The sequence below is a fragment of the Polyergus mexicanus genome, unplaced genomic scaffold (assembly GCF_030449975.1).
Source record: "Polyergus mexicanus isolate NDT 795.1 unplaced genomic scaffold, iyPolMexi1.0 SCAF_12, whole genome shotgun sequence".
Taxonomy (NCBI): Eukaryota; Metazoa; Arthropoda; class Insecta; order Hymenoptera; family Formicidae; genus Polyergus; species Polyergus mexicanus.
The window spans coordinates 2,011,955-2,037,792 of NW_027223332.1; the positions used below are offsets into that span (position 1 = coordinate 2,011,955).

The window sequence follows — 25,838 nt, forward strand, 5'->3', positions numbered from 1 at the left end:
GTTATAACAAAAACTCGAAGAATCTATTTCTCGAAAATTTTTAAAGGAAAAATTGAAATTATACATTTACTAGAATTTAATTAATCAATATTATTTATTGCAATTTTTTAATTTTTGATGTGTTTGAAATTGTTCCGAAATTAATTTGCATAACATGTGATATCATGGTTGCAAATAAACATATGCAGATTTCAAAGTTTTTGATGTCACTAGGACGTTTCATGCATCAAATTTTGCAGTGCAATATGCAAATAATCTTTCTTATCATATTATGTATATAACTAAAATATTAAACCGTTATATTCCGTGTTATCGAAAAGCTAAAGTGAATATATGTGGCATGTATATTATATTATGTAGTTATCAGTTAAGAGCACTTGCACGAAACTTTTGCGATTTTCTTAGCTCCGCGATATAAGGGGAGATCAAATAGAAATTGAGTTCTTTGAGATACAAACATGAAACAGTTTCGTAATGATCTACTTTATAAGTCCGACGAAAGAGCTCTATCTAGGAGAAGAAATCGCTTTTCCGTATACGTCACATTGTACAAAGCTTGCAGTATACATTTTATAGCACTGTCTAGTCTGCAGTAGCTGTAAGGCTTAATTCACACTGAAAGCTTTAACGACTCTTGCATTTATGACTGTATTAGTATTGTAAAATAGATCAATAATTGCGCTAGATATAATAAACAAACTAGATTGCTAATATAAATATTGCTTTTAGATTATTATAAAAGATGCTCGTTTATATATATATATATATTAAATAGTACATTTTGTTGATTTTTTCTTTTTGGGAACTTTTTTATTTTTATCATTATTATTATTTTGTTAATATGAATAATAAAATATTATTCTGGCTAAATATATATTTGTAGATTATTAGATTTTTATTTGCAATATTATTCGATGCAAATCGCTATCAATCCATCTTAAAATATTTGGTTGCACGATGAGTTTTGCTTGCCAAAACTTCCCTTAAAATCTACGATGGTTAAATCTTTAAACGAATCGATAAATCAACATCGCTATTCCGAAAATATATATATAGCCAAAAATAATGACGCGTCACGTGCACTTTCAAAATGTCATTTAATGCGGAACTTGCGTTTTAAAATATGTGCCATGTATTCGAGCCAGTTTTCGTGACTATGTCATTAATTCTATTTCAAGCTACGCGTGATAGTTTGAATATAGATTGGAGATAAAACATTTGGTGTAATTACAATATTATTTTTACACAACCTTGCAACCTTTACTATACAACAATATAAAATATCGAAAAATTTAATTTTTTATCGATATTTGAGAAAAGATAGAATATTTAATACTTATATAATCTTTTGGAATTTACAAAGATAGATGGTAAATATAATACATGATAAATAAAATTACACACGTATTACATACATTATTTATTACATAGTATTACGCTCAAACGTTGATCGTTCCTCTATGCTTTGTATACTACATGCGATATTACATTAAAACTATATATACGCGTACTATAACTTCGTCTTTAACTTTCGCTGTGTATACTGCTATAAAATATGACTCGTGTGGACTTATCCACCTGCAATAATAATAGATAAATTAATCAAGTTGAATAATAAATTATATTGACTATCAACGTTCTTTTGCGGCATTTTTATTATTTGCTACCGGAAACATTTGTTTTAATTTTAACATATGTTTTTCAACAATGTTTATTCTTATATAATCGAAAATAATTTTTTCATAAACTATATATCATTTTTACGAAAGAGACGATTATTTTCATTAATACCATGAAATTTTATTTAATTTCATTAAGAATAATAATCGCGTTATCTCCTTTGGCAATCCTCGTTTATCCTCGTAATCGCGCGTCAAAAAAATAAATATATCATACTAGAAACTTCTCATTCATGATTCTTGCACATATTGATCTTGATCATCGATCCCATTAAGACTATCCTCGAGCACCTCGAATTCCTCGAATTCCATTTTCCCGAAGTCATTTCCGACTCTCCAGCTCGTGTTCGCTTCCCATCTCGTTAATGCGCTCGGCATAAATTTACTCGGATAATTGGATCTCAAGTCGTCTAGATCGCCTAGCTTAAAGTCAGCTTTGAAGGTCCTCCTCGTCTCCTTAGAATCTTCTTTTTTCGGCTCCAGACCGATCACCACCGGTGGTTCTCGCTTCATTTGTTCGATTTGCTCGATACCCTCATCTCTTCGCTTCTCATTTTCTTGCCTGCTATCGATCGTCGTGATCTCGATGCTAGGTGTCTCCGCGATGGTGCATTGTCTGAGATTAGCATCTCTATCGCAATTGCGGCGCAACTCCTCAATGAGTCTGCCGGTCAACTCTAGTCTACTATCGCAGGAATTGCTCTTCACCAACTTAAACTTGACGTAATCATTTGATTTATCGATCCGCTTGAAGCCATTGCCGATCAATGGCGATATGAACGGTCCATTGTGCATGTTCACAACTTTCCCGCCATAGTAAGTTACCGAAGTGCCACATTCGCGGATTTTTTTCAGTATGTCTTGCGACACGTAATGTCCCGGACCACTCTCGTCCGCGTCATCATCGTTACAATTCACATCGTCATCGTCAGATAATGTACAGTGAGCGCCACTTCCGGGGTCGGTATCGGGATAATCGCTGGATACGCCGGAACTCACACTCCCGGTATCCCAGTTCTGGTGATGATGATGATAACGGCCGACTTTATTCTTAGAACAGTTTGAACCGCTTGGCGACGAGTTCCTGCTTCGAGCTTCGAAACTTTGCGCGAGAATTCGCGTCTTTGACTCGCTTCGCGGACTTCCGGGTTCTTCCTCCTTATTAATGACAGAGGCAGTTGATGACGCGGACTTGGTTTCGAAAAGCCTCGTAAGATCTTTCGCCCTACTGGAACATCTGGATTTGAACATAGTATATAGAAATTATGCTATACAACTAACTACAAGTGATCTAAGAATGTAAAAAGAAATTTTTAAAGCTTGGTTTATGTCAGAGTTTCAGAGTAAATGCCTTATTTTTAATTAATGTTTAATTAAACTTTAATGGAATTCCGGAAAAATTATTATCTTAGTTGCGAATAATTGAATCGAACAAATGTGAACGTTTCAATATAAACTTCATCACAATTTGCAATTCTATTAAACCAAATGTTATCTCAGGCTGAATTATATCTAGAGTTTTATCGGCTCGAATACTTAATTTAATTAGTTTTGATAAAAATAATATCTAAAATAATCTTAAAACATGTTTATATCGAAACACTCGTGTCTGCATCGTAAATAATAAAAGTGTGTTTGCCGATGCCATTCATTCAATATTACACTACCTGGACTCTTCGCGTGCCTTGTCAGACATTTCGTCATATCGACTGTCATCGATGCTAGTCAAATCCTTCATGCTAACGCTCCTTCTATTCTTGCAATCTTCGGAGAACTCGGCGTCGGGTGCGTTCTTCTTTTTCTCGAGAGTGTTTTCGAACATACGTCTCACATTTTTTACTGTATCCGGATCCGGTAGCTCTTCGTCAATTAATTCGCGGTTCACCCGTATGGGATGGTAGAAGAAGTGCTTTCTGATGGACGATTGCCTGGAGGTTTTACCGGTGCCACCGTTTTCGAACTGCTCATCGTTTCTCTCGCAATTCTCCATCTTTTTCTGAATCGCGCCAGCGATCTTGCACGTGGGTTCCGTTCTGGTCAATGGTGAGGATTTTCGTTCCACTGGCTCGGCACGAACCGGCTCGATGATGACGACGTTGTTGTCCATCAATAATTCCTGGAACGAATATTCGCGCAGGTACTGCATCAGTCCTTCGTATGTGACATCATCCCGAGCGGTATTGAACATGTTTTTGCTGAACATATGCGACTTAACGATTTTATAGCGCACGTGATCGAACTCTGGACCATCTTCCTGGCATTCTATCGAGTCCACGCAGCTCCTAGACCTGGTGAGATTAGTATGAGATTTTTTATCGTCATCGATTTTCGGCGCGGCTGAATTATCAACATTTCTGGACAGCCGATCGTCCTCAGCACCGTCATCCATCGATCGTCTACGGGAGTCACTACCGGATTCGGAACCGAGACCGAGATCGGAGCTCTCCGATCTCGCTTCGAAGCCCAGACTGCCCTTTACAACGCTGCACGCCTTGCCGAGAATATTAGATGTCTCCTTCACGATCCTCTCGAATCTGCCTTCGTTCTGCTTATTTCGCGTCGTTTCCTTTTTCGTAGTTTTCCGCTCGAAGAAATTTCTCACATCCTCCACCATATTTTCCGGTAACTCCGGTAGCGTAGCGTCCTATAAAATTAATTCGTCAATTTAATGTACTTTTGCTCCATTTCCGGGATATCAACTTTTATCAATAATTAAATTTTACGAAAAATGTGAGAGAAGATAAAATCGCAAAATTAAAGTACAATATTAGAAATCGCTTAACGGAAATCGAATAAAAATTTTACGAAAATATAGAAGTTGAAGTCGTAGCGTGAAGTCGCAGAAACTACTTAGAATTTCAATGTGCACATATGGCGTGCGTGCAGAGAATTCAGGATCTCTCTATTTCCAACTCTTTTTCAACAGCTTTTGCTGTTTTGAAATGCTTTAAGAAAAATGTATTCATATTTTTTCGATTTATTTCTTTTTTCTGTATTTTATTTTTACAGGAAAACACGGAATCAAAGACTAAAAAAAATTTAATCTTAACTTATTAAGATAAAAAATGATTTCTCTCTCTTTCTCGTCAATATAAATGTTTCATCGTGTCTCATACCAACCTTCGCATTTTTTCCATCAACTTCATCCTCCTTGTTCGCATTATTACTCGATTTAATCACAGAGACATCGAGACGCTCGTTCGTCTCCTTCGTAATGCTCTGCGATATTTTATCCTTTGGCATGTCCTCGACGATGGCATCAATCTCCACGACGGAACGCCGATGGCGTCTCTTGGTGACGTCATTATCGACGACTTTGAGTACCTGCGGTCTTCGTGACATCTCGTGATGTTCCTCGTTATCCGAGATCCAAATCGACTTATAATCTTCTACCTCCTCGACCTTGCGATCCTCCTCGCAAGAAGTCACGAGATCTTCGACATCGGCTTTCCTATGATTCTGGTCAGTTTTGGACGAGGAGAAAAGAACGCGCTGATCCGCCAATTTATTCGCCAAGCTAATCTGCGAGTCTTTTTCGAGACTTTCGTCAGATTTACGACGCTCTCGTTTTACCGAGTCTCGTCGTCTCGAGTCCGTTCCCTTGGACAAATTGAGATCGCGAACCTTCTTCTCAGAACTATTGCTTGAAACGGGATTATCCGTGTGCTCTTTACATTTCTCCTCGTCCGTAGCGTTGCTGCTCCTCGTCGGCGAAACCTCGCTCGTGCTGCTCGTCTCGTTATGTTCGAGTACTCTTAAGTGCCGCGAACCGTGCACCTGTTTCGTCTCTCTTGTGAAATTATCGTCTTTCGACAAGACAGCTTCGTCGTATCCCAACCGTATGTTAGGAAGAGGCAGTAAATTCAATACGTCGAAGTATTCCAACTCCGCGTCGTCCTCGAAGGCGATGCTGTCTAAACTCCTGTGTTCCTTACGTTTGCGCTTCACCTGAATAAGAAAGCACATCTAAACGCTTGCTTTTCATACATTCTCTCCTATAGAAAATCCTACAATTGATCCCTCTTTTCCAGGACAAATAATTTTCGAAATATATATTTTTTACGATAAGTGCAATAATGACATATTTTGCAAATAATTAATGAATTAATCAATTTCTAATTTAATTTACCATCTTTTTAATTAAAAGCAATTTTTGTTATATAATAAAGTACAATAAGTTTTTAAGTAATAATTCGATTATTATTTCAGTTTTACAAAATTCACGTATTAAAAATACTTGTTTAATTTGTACAAAACTGTCTAATGCTTATTGTCAGTTGAAATATTTAATTAAGCTAATCGCGAATGTTGTGTGTGTATATGTATATGTGCGATGAAGACGATAGGACACTCGATCTGAACATAATACCGTTTTAATTAAAGTTAGCAACAAACTTCTTAATCTTGTTCCTACATCGAGAAATCCCCCGGCACGATTATTTTCAAAAGCAATATATCACTGTATCAAGCGAATTCTAATCAAAATAATAATTACGTGAAAATTTTATCCTAATAGTCCTTAATATGTTACATATACGTAAATTAAGTTATCGAGATATACACTATGAGGAATTTATTATAAACTACTTCAAGTAAACGGGATGGATTATTATTTTTGACGTAAGCATCGACAACAAAGCCAGTTTTGATTGATTAAATAATTTATTATTCAGCTCGATATAACGAAAATATGAATGAAAAATCTTCACTATTCTATACGAAATAAATTAATATATTTGATATTCTGATCTCGATATTTTATCGAGAAGAAAAATATTTCACCTGCGTATATATACAGTCGATACTTCGATTGCCTTCAATGGGCCATGTATCTTCGACGATGTCGATCAATCCGCTTACGGTATCTAAATTCTGCACGCTGCGGTAACGTCTCGGAGGATCCGGCCAATCGAGGATATTTAGCCGATTAGGATTTTCACGATTTCCTCGAACGTATGGTAATGGATCTGGAAGAGACGCGAGACCCGGTGGAATTGAGTGAAGGCCGCACGTCGATCGCGAATGATAGGGTTTTGTCTCGCTGAATCTCTCAAAAGAATCTGAAAGATGCTGCTGACTCTTGGAAAGTCTGGAATAAGTAAAGTGCTACATCTCTTAACCGATAATCCTCGTGAAATAAAATTTGCGTTTGTAAAGCTCGAAGACTCTCGTAAAATATGAATGGCAAAAAAAAAAAATTTTTTGTGGAAATCTAATGGCTTAATAACATTTTGGCTAACATTTTTTATTGGATTTGTACGTTGCATAATAACATTGGCTAACAAAAAATTTGGCTTAAAAAAAAGCCTAGTAAATGAAATGAGAATATATAGAAAATACTTAAAAATATTATAATATAATTTAAATATTAAATATTATATAATATAATATATTATTATGTCTTACAATTTTTTATATTTAATTTTATTTTTTATTATATAAATTCTATATATAAATTTATTTGAAATTTATTTGTGAATTTTTCTTTTATATTTATTTGAAAAAAGTAATTGGTGAATCGGGCTACATTGTTGTCGATAAATGAACAGCTAAATTAATTTTATTAAAAGTATGTTTCATTATTGTAGTGTAAAGCGTCGAAAAAATTTTATCAATATTTCTGTCTCGATTAATCTCGATTATCTTATAAGTTTTGCTCTGATGTTCTACGAGTTGCAAAAGATTAATATGGAATAATGCTGTTTTTTATCCGTCAATGATGACTATGCAATGAATTAGATTGCTTTCAATGGACCGTAAGTAAACGATAAAAACAATTTACTCGTCGATCCCTATCCGTGAGCCACTATCCCGATTTTTGATTTCATAACAGCTTAGAATCTTATTTCAATAAAGTTTCTTTCTAAAGTTCTTATGTGTCACTTTGAAAAGAACTTTAAATCATTCGAGTGTCTTGCTTGAAGACATTCTTGCCTGACACACTCTATTGAACGCGTCGCTTGCGGATCAATTCAAGTTGCGAATTGTAATAATGTGTCAATCGCCGTAGGCGTTTAATGCATATTTACAGTCAAGAGATCAAATTGAAAAACGTGTCGCTACAATAGATATTGTTGATGCTCAGCAATTTATTATTATCTCACTAAGATTATCGTTGGTAAGTTTGTTGAAACTGCGTTTTCTATGAATATAGGATACGCAACAATAATATAAAAATAAAATGAGGAAAATCTTTGATCTTTATTTGTTAAAAAAGATTTCTTTTTATTCGATTAAAATATAAATTCCTTTTTATTTAATTAAAATTAAATGCAACTCTCAAATACTTCAAAAAGTCTTCAAATTAATTAATTAATGTATTTTCTTGTTCAATAATTTATACGTTACCTTAGCGTTGTGCAAATAAAATAGCCTGGAAAGAACTTTCATTATTTTTTTCATTTCCCTTGTGTAGGGATTGTAGTTAATTAAAAAATAAGTGAAGTTAACAGCACGCGATCTACGATCAAGTCTTTTTCGTATCTAATAGTGGCTCACCTGTCCTTGAGAGAATTCCGATCGATCAGCTTAGCTCTCGGTATCAATTGATATTTCCTGGGCAAATCGAAGCTCGATTGGCCTAGTCGAAAGTGCTCTGTCACTTCCCGATTTTGCCGAGAATCGTCCTCTGATATCACTGCGAGACTCCTCGTACGCTTCAATAGCTTGCTGCGCTCCTGCGTCGACTGCGCCGAGTGGGAATCGTAGCGATTGCCCTCTCTGCAATTAAAATCACGCAATTGTGCAACGAGACTAAATAATAGGAAACGCAATTATATTAAAATCATACGCTGTGACAGCTTTTCACTGGCACAAGTTTTCCGGGTACAATGTACGCGTGTAATTAGCATATTTAACAGACTTTTTAATCGTGCAATTTCACAATCATAGATCCTCGAGGACAAATTTGAGAGAAATGATACTTTTTTCTCCATAGTATAACCATTATGAAAATATAATTGAAAAGTTGTATAATTTAGTCTAAAAGTTTTGAAAATCAAAGGAAATTGTGGAGAATTAATTTTCAAATCTCATTGTAAATAAATAATAGAATCTTGGGAATTTCTCTTCAGTTTGTTTTAATTAATTAAATGCTTCATCTGTATTTAAACGCAATTTTTCAGATCTTAATTACGCGAGAATGTATATTTAATAGAATAAAGATTTAAAATATATAGGACTATATATAATTATACGCCACGTGAATGAAATTTTCCTTTAGGAAGGATTAATTGCAAACTAATTAATATTTTATGAATTACTAAAACATGATATGAATATCCTTATAATGCTTTTTAAATAATTAATTATAATAAAATCACTTATGAAGCAGCAATGCAATCACTATATTTAAAAGTTTGTCCTATATCGATGTAACGTACGATGTACATAAAATGACGTAGCTTCAATATTTTGTTGATTGTCTTGAGTGACTTGGATGAACAATAATGTTCAAATGTTAACATGTATATATATATATATATATATATTGATGCATATTCATCTCTTCGATCATAGAATAAATCATAACATCGTACTAATAAATTATTTGAATTTATATCAACCGGATATGCATTGAAGAATCAAGGATATACATTCGAAGGAAACCGGAAAAATTTCTATGCACTTAAACACGAGGGAAGAATGCATAATAACAGCTCGCGAATTTCCTAGTCTTGTAAAGAGAAAAATGTCACGTGCAAACCCACTACTTACGCAACTTCTTAAAATGGGATTTATCACTGACTCTATTTTCAATCCGAATTAAAAAAAAAAAATCCTTTTTATCGGGTAGAACGGACCGGGCTCAAATCGTAACTCCCATTATATTGCTTTGTTCGCATGATGTTCGCTATAATTTACGCATCCGAATGCACGGGTGGATGTACTCGTAATGAATTGTCACCTAAGCATTTTACAGTTGTAATATATAATAGCTGTTTTAAATTCCTGTTTATATATTTATTAAAATAAACTGTTAATACCGGATTATTAGAATTATTAGAATGACAAATCTGATTTGTATTTGTCTAATACAAATTTTAATTGCAATTGTAAAATAAATTTCTCGAATCGGATATACGTAATTTCTTATGTTTATTTCAGAATTTTTTAATTTCTTTCTAAAATACTTAAAAAAGAAAGAGAGAGGGGACATTTAATTTCTATTTAATGTCATGCATGATATTAATTCTACGCAAATACATTCTTCTATGTTAGAACTTCTCATGAGATAAAATAAAAATTTTTGAAAGTCTACGTCCTTCGGGATTAGTGCTTTTATTATTTCAGTCACGAAATCAAAATGTTCGCCTTGCTCCCATTTACAATTCCTAGTTCGCGAATTTTTCGTCGGCAAACGTCATTTGTACGCAAAGGCAAAGCAAAAACTACGCTAGTGTTCGTAATAAATGTTGTATTTCTTATTTTCTAACCACGTCATACGTGATCAAGGTTTACGAATAAAAAAATTTTGATATTGTTTTTCTCTTTTCGCATTTTGATCGATTAGTTATGCAAAGTTTATTTAATACAAAAAACGTGAAATCATTACGCCTAATTTGCTCGCTTAAAACTAACGGTTCGAATATATCCGTAAAAAAATACACGTATATCACGTGTGTCCTTTCAATCAATAGCGAATAATCACTTATACGCCATTTGCATGTGTATCTTGGCTACATATGACAAAATCAGGAATGCAGCTGACATGTTATCACCTTCTCACTTTGATCTTCTGCATGCATGCCGTAGAGCTATTTAATTAATGCTGAAAGAGCTTATGTTAACAAGATGTACAAACGAAGAATGAAACGATAACTTCATATTATCACAATCTCAGAAACGGATACAAATATGTATGTATGTGTTGTCTGTGTTATCGCGTATATTTTATAAAAGAATATTTTCGAAAACTTTTAATGAATGTCGCGATACAGCCAGTTTATATATATATATATCATGTACGGTTTTTTCTACTTGAACAACCGTGAACATAGTGAAAAGGAACGTGTCCTTTTGGTTGGCTGCCCGTTTTAACGAACGCGAATCCTTGAGGTCCGAATGCAAACTGCGTATCGTCATCTCATTGTGTTCGCTTGAGCATGGCAGCTGGGTTACGTAAGATTATCACGAGTTATCTCGGCTAACTTTGCACGTCGTTTTCAATGAATATGCAAGAAGATTATTTTCAGATGTCTATTTCTCTCTTTTTTTTTCTTTTTATGAAATACACTTCACGTTACGTTATCTTTAAAAAAGTGCAACTTTATTATTAATTTTGTAAATACGATTAGTTAGATTTATTAACAGAATAAAACCAAAAAAAAAAAACATTTTTTAACGCGGAATTTATATTATCATGTTAATTATCCGGATATTATTCAAAACTTTTTGTGGATTTTATAACATTTATAATTCATAATAAAAACTTAAATCTGATAGATTAATGTAAAAGCAATTTTACTTCATGTCTTTTCAACGAAAGATAATCAACAATTTTCAGCGATGGGATACGAAATGACTAAAGTTTATCACATAAATTTTAATTACTTGTAAACTCGTTGACACTTGTAAACTGCGTTATATGCCATGTTCCCGAAAAATCAGAGAAGATTCTGATTGCCTCGATATTAATTTAATCAGCAATTAATATTTCTGTACTGCATCGATCTAATATTTTTGCAGAAGTGCGGAAACGAGAATATTCGAACTGAGCAATCATATTATAGAGCAATGGTGATTGAATATTCATGAATTATTAAAACATTTCGATCGTACGATAAACGTAAAAACTATTATCAACCTAAAGGAAAGGCCATCTATCAAAAGGCATATTATTAAATAAAGAAAAAGGGCAAAATTTCTCTTTTCATTATACAACTATATTATCTTTTTCTCTCAAAGTTATAAAATAAATAAAGTTATAATCTTTTTCTTTCAAAGTTATAAAATAAAATGTTTGATGTAGAACAGTTTGACATATGTAAAATGTCAAAGAGAAGAACAAATATCTATTTTAAATAATATTTATTTTATGGAAGTAAGCTAAATTTTTTCCTTTGATGTACAATATCAAAGACGGAAAAATTTCTTCAGTATTGCGAAAGACAGTCGCTTTGTTAAGGTTCTAAAACACGCTATGTATATCTTGATATACATTACAAGAAAGATGGAAAACGCTTTGATATGCGCGTAAGCATTATGCGCGTTGCTGTACATCGAGAGTTTGTCCTGTGCGCAAGCAGCGATAGAATTAAAATCAGTCGCGATTTCCGGTCAATAGACTTATGCTGCACCTGCATTCAAGCTGCATGGCATAAAGAAAAGATAGAGACTTTTGCACGTAGCGAAACGCGACGGGAATATTCTATGTGACTAGACCGTAAAAAGTTCCGCAGCGTGAACAGCCGATGGTTGACATCCAACTGACGACAAAGTTAGTTGTCTCCGTAAGAGTTTACGGGTTGAAGTGTAATTTTGCTCGCAATTTATAGAATAAATTTACACAATAAAGATAATCTCGGGTTTCAAGAGACATGTCAACTCACATAATCAAGTAAAATAATTTATGACACGAATGATATATTTTTAAATGCAATATTTTCTCGACTTTTTTTTTTTTTTTTTTTTTTAATTTAGTTATTCCATAAATAATTATTATAGAAAATATGAAATAGCATAAAAATTTTTTTAATACTTTCTTTTTTTCTTTTTTTAATTTTAAAACAGGAATATAAAATGTATATATAAATGTGTATGTATGTATGTTCTCAAAAAAAATTTTTTTTTAATTAAAAAAATATATGTATAAAAGTTCTTTAAATATCATTAATACGATAGTTTTTCGTATAAATTTTAATGAAAATAAAATTATACTATTTATTTTTAATACAATATTTTTTTTTTTTATTATTATATCAACTGGAAAAATTCGCGTCGAAATAAATATTCCCTCACTTCTCGATTATTCAGCATCATCAAGGCGAAATTGTGAACTCTCTGGAAAGCAATAAGAACAAATCGTGTATAACCGATTATACTAGAGATAAAAAAAATAAATCTGTTGAGTTGTCAATATATTTATGGACAGAACAGCTTGAGTGAGTCACCCTATAAATCTTTTTTATCCTAATAAGAAACGTTACCTTGATCCTTAACAACTCGTGGCTTTAATGTTTGTTGACGAAGAAACGATGATTATGCAATATTACATAGAATCTAAATATCACGAACAAAACCTATCACCATAACTAATGATACTGTGCTTAAAATGAGGGTCAAGATTAAGTAAGGTGACCAATGACAAAATAGAAAATGTAGAATCTTCACTTTCAGATTCACGCATAAACTTTATTTGAACAGAAATCTTTTTCGAGATCTTTTTCATATTGTGTTATATTATTAAAAATTAACAGATAACTTCATTGCAAAATGCAATGAAAATAATCAGATCATTATATCATCATCATTTTTTTCCAAGCACTCCGCATAAAGTTGTCTACTTGACACATTGGCCATGAAAGACACTTCATTAGCATACGCGATATGTAACATTAGATAAATTACTCCAGATAATTCACGGTTTTTCCAAATGACCCTTAAACAATTGACGTAATGAGAATGAAGTCGAAACGCTAATTATCACTGATCTATCGATAATGATCCTTATTGTTCCTCTCACGTAATGAGTTGACGAGAGATTCAGATACTCTTGAAAGAATCGATTAAGGTCAGCTTCGTTTGTCGATAAAGGCAGAATTTTTTTAACATAAAGAGAATTTCTGGCACACTCACATATTTACACGATTACTCGGAACCGCATCGGACGTTAGATTTAGGACCTCGCTGAAGGAATCAAAGGACCGGAATGATTGCTAATCTTGCGCGAGATGCTCTATCAGTCGGATCGCGAGTACCGGCTCTTCACTTTCTCGTTTGCGCACCGACTGGCGCGAAGTATTGTTGTACCTGCAGACCGATCGCCACCGTGCACCTGTTACCGTCGGTGTGCCCGCTATATAGTGGGAGTAGAACGTACTTTAGACAATGACGTCACTATGGTCCTCAGAAATACAATTATGTTATAAAAGTAGTCACGCGGAGATAAGCTATAACTTCGGAAGTAAAAAAATAAGTCTGTCCTCGAGATATTGCATATGAGCTGAATCTGTACGATAGATTTTAGAATATTGTTATATGAGAAATTTTTGTAGCAGAAGGAATTGAATCGTCTGTTGTAATATAAATTTTCATTTAATTCATAAAAATGTCTTTTTACCTCAATTCTCTATCTAAATTTATTATTATTTTTAAAATAATTTGATACATAAAATCTACTTAACAACAAAATATATTGTAATGTTTTTTTTTTGTTTTTTTTTTTAATGGAAATAAAGTCATATTTTTTTAGAAATTCATATTCTTTTTTATGTTTAATCATTAAATAAAATTATAATTAAAATTTCGTTACATATACTCGTTCCATATAATTTATATAATTATTGTATTAATCAAAATTAATATACTTTCACATACAAAAATAAAAATATATAACATGACTAAAAAATAACACAGACGACTGTTTTTTATCGATTTACCTTCTATAGCGATTTGATTCGTGAGAGAAAGCAGTGGTATCAACGCAGAGTACTAGTGCATCGTGGCAAACACATGACGGATTCCGTTTCGTGTTTCGAGTCGACAAGCGCGTCGTATAAAACTATAGAGAGGAAAGTGACCATGGCACTTGGCCTAGCTGCCATTTACACACGTAGTGTTGGAATACTTTCCTTGGCTAGCAGGACTTCTCAGTTTCCTTCCTGATTCACTCGAACTCACGTTACATTCTGCGCTTCGCATTTCTCTATAAATTTTTTCTGACACTTCGCGAAAAGCTATCACGTGCGCTGTTAAAACGACTATCGCAACGAATACATCCCACAATACGAAAGTAAATAACGTGCTCAGCAATTATTTCGTTAATTAATATGATTCGGGGACAATAACATTACGACAATAAATCAATTTGTGAAAGCTTTACAATGTTTTTGGATATCAATCCTGGAACTGCCTGCATTAGCATTAATTATTAAAATCTACATAATTTGGTCTTCAAGAAACTGTTTTCTAAGAATTTATATAGAATTAATATCTAATATATTTTTCTAATATTAAATAAATTATATAAATTTAATTTTATAATTTTTTTTAATAAGTGAAATTTCTACTTTGCAATATCTCATCATATCTCTCGATCATTGTTATTATATTCAATCTTAAATTTACGCGCATTGTATAATTTTTTTATATCAGATTTTTTTTTTTTTTTTTTTAATTTATGTGTTCCATTATTATAATCATCTTGTTCTATTTATTCTACTCTAGTTCATATGGACACACTAAAACTCATCCAAATGCATTTCCTAATTCTGGACGCGCGATGGAAAAATCCGATAAAAATCCTCGCATTATATCGAGTTGAAAACAGAAAATGGTACGTCGCAATTTGTGCTGTAGAATCACGCGAACTTCTAATCAAAGTCTCATCAAGTTGAAGAATCGTAATGCATTTCTCTGCAGAGTTTCATTAACTTTGAGAATGGATTGAAGCAGATCGATTTTTTTTTTCTCTCTCGAACAAAAAGAGCATCTGGGTATCAAACATACAAAAAATTCAATTTTTATTGAAGTTTTATTATAGAACTGTGAATAAAGTTTCGATGGGAAAACCGGCGTGGTTCTTAAAGCTGATGATACGCGGAAGAGATCGATCTTCTATATTCCTTTGTGATTTACATATACGAAATATTTGATAAAAGAGAATAAATATTTGATAATTATTATTCGCGGAAAATTATTATCTACGAAAAGTGCAGCGCATTTAAAAATATTTAAAGTCGTTTAAAGTTTTTTTGCCATATTTTATCGATCTTGGTAACTGCTATTATCAGCTGCGTAATGTTGATCGCTATAATTCTTTAGGGAACTAGGGAAACATATCATTTTTGTGAAAACAAATAATTAATTATTTGATTAAATTTAGCATAAAAGTAAGAGCAGTAAATACATATATAAACGTCCCAAAAAGAAAACATTATTTATATTCATGAACAGAAGATACGGATTTACGAAGCGCAACATTTGTGGACATCTTTTCATATTTTCGAGAACGGAACAGCTATAACGGTTAAGGGAAAAGTGTTCGTGGCATGTAACTTTAATGATGCACGTATTTGAGCCGGGTTTCAACGCACATCGCACGCTTTCTCCGACTAACCGGCTTAATGCAACGCTCATTTTTTTATGTTTCTTTTAATGAATGATCTATGAAATTAAAGTAATATTTGTAGAGATTCAACAGCATCGTGCGTATTAAATTGATCAATATATACTTTTGGAAACAATTGGATTGGATAAAGAGAGCACAATTGAATATAAAATAGAATAAAGAATGGAGTATAATAAGAATAGAATAAAAATATTTAACAAAATTTTGTTATACCGCTTGGAATTAAAAATAAGAGTTTTTCTAGGAATTTGAAAGAATACATGCGATGTTATTCCATAATTGTGAAACATAAATTCCCACAATTTTTAATTAAATTTTTACAGTTTATACTATGTTCTCATGAAATATTAATATTTAAAGTAAAAACACAATAACAATTTTAATGGTACGAAATTTCATAGATTTCAATCTTTTTATAAAAACAATTTGTTTAGATTGTTTATTTTTTATTCCCTGATATAATTAGATACGGAAAAGTGATGCAATGGACAATACATATTGAAAAGATCGTTTTTGCCTTTGTCGTAAATACCTGATATAATGCACAAAAAATTTTCTGTATATTCTTTCCGGCGCGAGAATATATCCAATAAAAAATCTCTCGTGTTTCACATAAGATACGCGTTCACGATGGAAATTGTAATTGAACGATACCCCGATTTGCCGTTGTATGCAACCGATTTGCAACTGGGACATCACGTCAAAAAAGAGCGCAAACAACCGCAACGTCCCCTCTGCTCGGTTTTAAATCGATGAATCAGAAGGTTGTCGAGGAAACCACTTCACCCCATGTGAAACAAAACATACAATCGAATGCAGCATACACGAGTGACCCTACAAATTCACCTGCCTTTGATTCCGAGTCAACTTGTCACAATGATTCATATACTGCGCTTAAAAATTGCAAGAAACGCGGAACATAATAATTTTTTTTTACATTTTTAGGCGCATATATTAATATTATAAAATATCTTGAAATATTATATCGCAGAAATTGTTCGATTTATTTAACGCTGAATTTTATATTTGAATTACCTAAAAACAGCGATTATTATATTTGCATTTGCTTTATTGTATACGCAGTTATAGTTTATATTGTATATTGACATTTATATTTAATAAAAAATGTTAAAATTTTTACTAATAGAGATATGAAAATAATTACTTTTTTTAAAGGGAGGGAAAGAAATCATAATACATTTCACAATACATTTCGAACGGTATTATCACTGATAATTATTTTGTTTTGTTATATATGTTATTTTTTATTTTATGATTATTTTTCCCCTTGTTTGAATATTGTAATTAACAATCAGTGTGGATGCAGTTAAGAATGCAATAATGATTATATCCAAAGGTAAAATTTTCACGCACGAAGTGATATTCATTATTTTTCATTATTCTTCCGGTTCTTATCGTTTCACCGGCAACCGAATTACGGAATTTTCGCAAAACCTCTCGGAACTAATTATGGATTAACTGACAATACGCATGATGGAACCAATTAAGCTTGATTACCCGAAACATCGTTAGAAATTCCGCGTGGTCGGCGATCCTTTTATCACGAAAGTGCTCTGGAGAAATTGATGCCAGAAACCCGGTGTGAAAGCGAAGTGATACGTATGTAATTTAATCTTGGGTCATTGACACCCACAAAATTTTTGATTCATTTTCTATAAACAAGATAACAATATATTTCTTAAATAAAAAAAAACATTAAGTATTATTATTTTGATTATATATAATCATTTTGTATTTTTTTCGTTGATGGATTTATTAATCTTTTCTTATATTAGAGATTGAGTTTTCTTTAATTAAAATATCTAGACTCAATTATAAAATGTCGATTTTTTAGTTATATATTTGATTGATAATTTAAAAATTTTCCGAACTCTTTAAGATAATTAGGTACTATTTTCTTTGCTATAATATTTTTAAAAAAATTTAATTATTCTCCTTTCTCAGAAAAATACTTTTACTAGCTATGAGAATAATTTTAGACTAGTTTAATACTCAACATCTACATATTTTCAATATCTATGTTTGCTATATCAAAATATCTTTATATATTTTCTATAATAATTTATGAATATAGCAAGCAGTTTTCAAAATCAGGTCTTGAATGGACCAGGAAATCATATTTAATCGAGGAATCGCTCTTACTTAATCTGGCTATCGATTTTAATGCTATCGCACTTCAAGGCTGGCTGCTTCCTTTACGTAACGTCGCATTTGTCGTGAATAAAAAAACATTGCCCGTGTAATAAACTTATTATTACATAAGCGAGAATCTTCACGAGACCGATTGCAAATTGTGTCTAAATCGAAGGCACACACAACAGTTGGAACTCAATCATACAAAACGTTCATATTGATAAACGTTCGCGTCAGCATCTCATTAGAGCAATTTCGATAAGCAAACTACGAGTTTATATTTAAATCTCAGGCGATCTACTATGTCGTTATTTGTTAAACAAGACGGAAAGTAGGTCCGATTATTCCGGTAAGTTGCATGATTTTTCCCCGCCGATTCAGAAAGGTCAGGAAACGAGGCCACAGGAAGCGACAGGAAGTTACACAATAGAGAATATGCTCTTGTTCTCACAGGGGAAATATATATGCTGATAATATTTTCAATGAGGACTCGATTCTCGTTACGATCTCGTCGAGTTCCTCTCATCTCTCGTAGAAAACTCCCGGATCTTTCATACGACTCTGAATTACAAGAGTACTTTTTAAAGAAGCAGCACGCTTAAAGAACGCCGTCAAAGAGCTTGTGACATGGTGAGATTACGAAAGTATATTCTTTTGATGGTCGCGAAATTATATATATGTTGGCACCTCGCTACGTTAATCCGATCACGTCGCGTTAAACGGAGATAGACATATGCCCGAGCGGAACTTAACGAGAAGATCCGCTGTAAAATTAAACGACACCACACCACACCTTAAATAATCCAGGGATATTTCGAGACGACGATAAACGTCACAGCGTAAGATCGTTTCGTCGACGGATCTCAATACTCGTGAAACTACTCGTCTTCTCTTCAAATATTGAGTGTTTGAATTGGAAAAATACGCAAATTTCGCATACAAATTAGAGGAAAAATATTTATGTAGATATATTTATCAATTTTTTCAAATATCAGACAGTTAAATGATGATAACTAAGTAAAATTTGAGATTTCTAATTGTAATGTATTTAGCGCGATAAATTAAATTACAATGATTCAATAAATACAGTTTGTAAACCAAATACAGATTATCAAAGTCCGGAGTCTCGTCAAAATTGTTTCATGCGTTTCGCAATAATTTACATTAATCCAAATTTTTCATTAATTTAACAAAATTGATTAACGATAAAGATATAGTAATGTATCGATAAAAAATTGAGAAACTCGCCAAATAAGAATATCAGAATATGAATTTAAATATCTTTCGTCTTACGCAATTTTATTCTTTAAGATTTATTATATTTCTCGATGCATTGTTCATCATTTCTTCATTAATAGAGAATTAATATCGAAATAGATAAAATTAAATAAATAAACTAAACATATATAAATGTCTTAAAAATTTTAATTAAAATTAATTTATATCGCTGTTATCATAATTCTTCTCAGGGTGAACATTTTAACCGATTATAATTTACCTCGATCCCCCGATATCCTGGTCGACGAACTCCATCGTCACTTGGCAGTAGACAATCTTGACAACGTACATTGCGACGCGCGTCGCGATCCGAGCCGCTACGGCACTTTACACTGACGACACTCCGCGATGCGAATGATTTCCAATGTGCAGATGACACACGCGGTTTGTCAAAGCCCCTTGTTCCGTACTGTATGCACGTGTGTATATGTATTACGAACCAAAAGGACGGAGTAGGAGGAAGATAGAGAGACACAGAGAGAGTGAGAGAGAGAGAGAGTGGTATTCGGATGCGCGAAGACGGATATCCGGTGTTCCGCTACTACGATCACCATAACGCAATAGCACTGCGCGGTTTTCGTGCTAATTAAAATATTACGGTATCGTGCGGATTATTTAATTCGAATCGATATCATCAAATAATTTCCCGATACCGTTGATCCACCGTCCTTTGAGCCTGTAATCTAATCGCCATTATAAAAGAGTGAAGAGACTTTTGTTGCAACAAAATTAATTATGGCAAATATTGTATATGTTTGATATCCCATAATATAGATCTACTCGCCCTTTACGCTAATAATATCTTGATATTATAGTTTTTATTTATGCATAGAAATATATTCTATAAATATTATTACTGAAATTGATACGTAGGCGGTTCCTATGATTTATTGGCAATATTGCGACTATCGATACGCAATATATGCTGCGAGTTATATATATATATTTTATTCCTCAATTGGGAATATAATTCGGTAAACGTGAATACTATAATTTAGGAAGAAAAATGATGTTTGAATCTATTTGAAACATAATCCGCGAGTTTAGCTCCGAAATAGTTTTGTCAGTAAAGCTCTATTTGAAATTATATTCAAACTTATATTTATACAAAGCATTCTGGCTAAATTATGAAAACATATTCGCGAAATTATTATTAATATTTTTCACGACAAAAATATTGATTTTGTACACGTTGACAAAATTACAAGACAATATCAATATAATTTTTCGAATCGTTCATTTGGAAAAGGATTTTAGCATAATTGGCATATATTGCTCGCAATTAAATGGCAAATTGCAACTCATGTATGTAAAACTATTTCCTTGATTCTCGAAATAGAATGGGGATTTGCGGGTAGCATTTTACGGAATATCTCCTTGTTTAGAAATGAACGCCTAGTTTATACAGACGAAGTCGTAATTAGACCACAACCGTGTTAATAAGCGTTGCCTGACCGTGGCAATATACACGGCAGTAATTAACTAATAACTATTACTAATCGTGACGCATCGTCTCGGAAAACCACGAAACCAACGCACTTCTAGATTCTCAAAACGAAGAGCTCGGAGCAGAACGCGCAGAAAAAATTTTCTCTCGACTTTTAAATTATTCGTGTCAGCCTTGTCCCGGTTACAGCTATTTTATTTCGGTCTTTGGGATCGCTTTGCGGAGAAGTGTCCGAAGGAAAGCTTCATCTATCGCTATTTTAAAAACAGTCGCACGAAGGACACCCACAATTATCGCAACTGTGAAAGGAATTTCGTTGAAGAAGAACAAATTGAGAGTTAGTTTCGTACTTTCGCGATGGAAATCATCTTATAATTAGTGGAACTTTCTGACGCTTGAATAATTAGTGAATCGCCGGCCCAGATAGAGAGAAATATTCTCCAGCATGGGCATTAAGGTTTCTTCATCAGTCTTTAAGATTACTCGGAGACACAACGCGAGTAATTAATTATACATATAATACATAGTTTTTATTAAGATTCTTGGATTAGCGTCATAGGAAAAGTCAACTTAATAAATCAACTTAAAAATTAAGATTGATACTTATCCATCGTGTATCCCAAGTATCTATATCGATCGTATATTTCACATAACTCGCATACTTTGCATGCGTTATTAGAAACCCTGTTACTCACCGATGGCACTTCTGCCGCTGTCGTTCCTGTACCCATAACGCCTCGCCAAGATTATGAGTTCCACTTTGCACACCGCCCATGGCCGATCGCGAAGAGACCTGATATAATTTAATATTTAATGCTTGAGTGATGTCGAGAGTATTTTTTTATATTTAATATTTTATATTTTTATATATTTTTTTATTGTTAAATATTTTGCAAATGTTTTCAAAAGTCGCGGCGATAGCATCATTTTGACAGTACGCACCTTACTTAAACACAACTTGATAAAACGATAAATTGTGCTGAATACGCGACATATCTCATATATGAAAATATGATGACATTATATTGTATATATATATCTTTTATTATTGTAATGACATACTAATTATTATTTATAATCGATTATTAATTTTTATTTGAAATGCATACAACTGATATTCAAATTAACGGTTAAAGGAATTGTTTCGGATAAATGATAACGTATTAACGTCATTATGAAAATTTATAATTAATTATTCAATGGGTTTGATACAGATCGTTACACTCGTCCTGAAGCCATTATAAATTTCGATAAAAGTTTCGAAGTTCTAAAGTGTAATATCCATTTATAACATACTCAGAATTGCATTAGAAAAGAGCGTTGCTAGTAACAAAAACTTTAGCTATAAAAGATTGAAAGGTACAATTACTACTAAATAAATGTACAGTTCCTTCCCTCTTATATGTACGTATGATTTATGATATCTCGACTCACTTTCCAATTTGTGTTAAAAAATCCCGTTAAAAGTTTATGATATAGCGTTAAACTTTTTTAACTTTCTTGACATATGAATAATAGAGAGAAAGAGATGCGTTTGTTAATAGTGATTTATATTCGTAATGCACAAACAGCCGATGTAACATTTCGTACATGTTTAAACAAAACTGATACCATCGAAACGATGATGTAAATCCAATGTTTTTTTCTGCTCTGTTTGGCTATGTAATAGAAACCTATATCGCATACACAATAACGTGAAAGGCATTTAGGGGCATATTGTCAAGCTCGTTTTCAACATGTTTATTCGGTGTTTAACGAGTACGTACGAGATTATCCAATTTTGTCGACAGACTGAGCACGGCGCTATGAAATTTAATGGGGGCAATGCATGTATTCGCGAGATACATATTGAATGCCCTTAAAAATGGAAGCATTTCAAGAAATTGCAAGCAAAACTAAAGCGAAAGGCCCGTCTGGCGCATGTGTTACAACTCGAGCGTAAAGACATTTATGATGAAGCTCCCTTCTCGTAACTCTCGTCTACGTCTTTCTCGTGTATGTATAAATTTTTAGTCAGCCCGTTTCTCGTATCAAGACTTGCTACTAGATGACACTAGCGTGCAGTTTTCTCGTGAATAAAATCGATCTAGGAAGGATATATAACGAGAACCGTACGAGAGATACGTTTATTGCGAACCGAGGATGTTCCAACGTTAACTTTTTCCAGAAAGGGTCTTGACCGTCAGGTTTAGACCTAATAAAATTATTAAAGCAAAACGTGTTCTATTTTTCCTTTTTGATAAATTTCACGATTAAAATATTTTATTCTTTCTTTCGGAAATTATACCGCACTCTACTTCAATGAAATGTCGTGGTAATGATTCGTAACGGTGGGGGTATTTCGATAGTAGAGATTAAAGTATTGTATTTTTCGGATTGATTTGTAAAAATTTAGATTTTTTAATTCAGAGTCAACGCAACATATTTCTATATAGTATTTATTCTGTGTTGTATTTACTATTTAATTTTATGTATTACTGAAAGACAATAATTAAAAAAGTATATTACATATATATATATATATATATATATATAATCGCTTGGTTGAAAGCATTAAACTAAATATCACTCATCCATATAAGATATTTCGAGCTTATACTACTTTCGAAAGGAAATCTCTGCATCAAATATTTTATATTTTTTCATGGAAAAAAAATGTTTACTTATATATATAAATATATATATTATAAATAACTAAAAATGTATACATTAGATATTTTTAAAATGCATGATTTTTTAGCGCCCCCCACGGAACTTATAATTTTAAAATCTTGGTTAATATTAATTTTTTTTTTTTTTTTTTTTTTTAGTTATAATATTTTACATTTATATATTTCTCCCTTAATTTTATTATAAAAATAATTATATATAATAAATCAAACATTTTCTTCCATGAGAAAATATAAAATATTTGATGCAGAGAGATTTTCTTTTGGAAATGGTATAAGCTCGAAATGTCTTACATGGATAAGCGATATATACTACTGTCTAATACTTTCAACCAAGCGATCACGTACATCCACCTGCAGCGTCAAGTATCCTAGAGTCATATATTATTTACATACCTAAGATGCCATGAGGATTCACGTTACGAAAAATCGAGTTGTATATTTTAATTGGCTAACGTTACGTTCATTTTGCATATTGCTTCGAAATAAAATAGCAAAAAGTTCTTTAAATCTTTAAATAAATCTTTAAATCTACAGATAGATATTTCGCAGATTTGAAAATTGAAAAGTCAAATATCAAAGAATATTAAATATTGAATTACGTAAAAAAGAAAGTAAATTTTAATTTTATATTTTTAAAGATACGATATTTTCATAGAAGCTACTATCAAGATATCCCAAACGTCCCAGACAATGATCACTATATCTCATGTGGTAGAGTACGATAGCATAATTTTTCCAAAAGAGGAAGTGAAACTGCAACATGTCAAATACGGTTACACGCAAACTGCCAGTTACGATCCACAGACACACACACACACACACATACGACCCCACAAGATTACGTTATTATCACCGCGAATTGCATGATATACGAATAACGGACTCGTCGGTGAACGATGAAAGAATAAAGATAATAATTCCGTGCTTAAAATTCTGGTAATACGGGATTTCTCAGAGCTGGATTTAACTCACGCAATGCTTATTAATTATACACGGTTATACGCTTTTTTCGTTCGACTTTATAAAATATTTTACCACATGTCAACATATCAGTAACTTTCTAGAGAATCATCGACGCGTAAATCTCTTCATAATTTGGTTGAAAGTTGGACGGAAATTTTTAAAAAGCATATAAGAAAGCTCGTATATGAAAGATGTATATGAAAGATTTTTTTATAATTTTAGAAACACATTGCCTATCAATTTTTTGAATTATCTATCAGACGCGCGAAATCTCAAGAATATATTTCATTATTTGTGCATACATATATTATATAGAAGTTTACATTTAAAAGATGATGCTTAAAAGATGAAGTTTATATTTAAAAGATGGCTAACAATTAAATAGTGAATTAAAAATTTTTATTATTATTTACATTATTATTTTTATATTCACTCTTTAATTCTACATAACAGTTTTAATATTAAAAACATAACTATATTTATACAGAAATTAAAGGTTTTTTTTTTATTTTTATTTTATTTATTTATTTCAACTGCGTATGCATTTGGTTCATTATGAATAAAATATTCGGAATGTATAATATTCCCAGCAAATTATATTTCAGAAAAATAGCTGTAACTAGATTTAATAAAACATAAAAAACTAAATAAACATATTTAAATCGAAAGGTTTAATGCAAGAGTGGAATAAATCTATATATTTTTTATAAGGTCCGTTTTAAATATGAAATAATGTCTAAAATAAACATTATAGTTTATGATATTACCTTTATATTTTGCCCTTAACCCTTCAATTTATAATCCTAACCACGCGATTACTCTAGTGCTAACGGCAATGGGTCCTCGGGAATATCATAAGTTATGAGCGGTCAATCTCATAAATATCCATCTACCTACCCTTGGGAAGTTCCCTTGGTAATCGTCAGTCGTACATCTCCGAGCAATAAAGCAAAATCGAGGTCTAGAGAAGTTTGAGGGAGCGTCGAAATATTATTGCGAAAAAAAAAAAAATAACTACGTCGCCTTAGTTCCACGTTCGCGTCACTTATTAATTGAGCAGGATCTTACGATAGACTGCGGCGGCACAGAAAACTTCACCACCGCATCGCACCACGGACAATAGAAGAAGGGAGGCGAGCGGTTAGGTGATGGTAAATTTCTTACCACTTCCACACCTGTGTATGCCAACCTATTACCGGGTGATGCACATGGATCGCCGTGTTCGCCGATCGTGTGTCATGTGCGTGGGGGCGCATTAATTGTCGGACGTTACCTGTCCGTTTAAAGAACACGCAATTATCGCGGCATTAAATTCCTATCCGAGTTGCAGTCAATCACTACCGATCGCTCTTTAA

At 32.6% G+C, this 25,838-nt stretch overlaps 2 protein-coding genes across 5 annotated transcripts in view; one reads left to right on the top strand and one right to left on the bottom strand.

Annotated features, from left to right (window-relative positions):
- Mcu (mitochondrial calcium uniporter) overlaps positions 1-25,838 on the top strand; it is a 47,323-nt gene that overhangs the window by 15,604 nt on the left and 5,881 nt on the right. The window lies entirely within an intron of this gene.
- Jv (javelin) lies at positions 814-25,516 on the bottom strand. Of its 4 annotated transcripts, XM_070304725.1 has the most exons (7): positions 25,381-25,516; positions 21,544-21,641; positions 8,178-8,399; positions 6,462-6,768; positions 4,800-5,627; positions 3,347-4,323; positions 814-2,916 (listed from the first exon to the last, which is right to left on the bottom strand). In XM_070304725.1, the coding sequence occupies exons 2-7, from the start codon at positions 21,621-21,623 to the stop codon at positions 1,911-1,913; spliced, it is 3,420 nt and encodes a 1,139-aa protein (XP_070160826.1). In that variant the 5' UTR covers positions 21,624-21,641; positions 25,381-25,516; the 3' UTR covers positions 814-1,910. The 4 variants fall into 4 exon arrangements, with proteins under 4 accessions (XP_070160826.1, XP_070160827.1, XP_070160828.1 ...); XM_070304726.1 differs by lacking the exons at positions 21,544-21,641; positions 25,381-25,516 and adding an exon at positions 19,622-19,770; XM_070304727.1 differs by lacking the exons at positions 21,544-21,641; positions 25,381-25,516 and adding an exon at positions 10,400-10,641.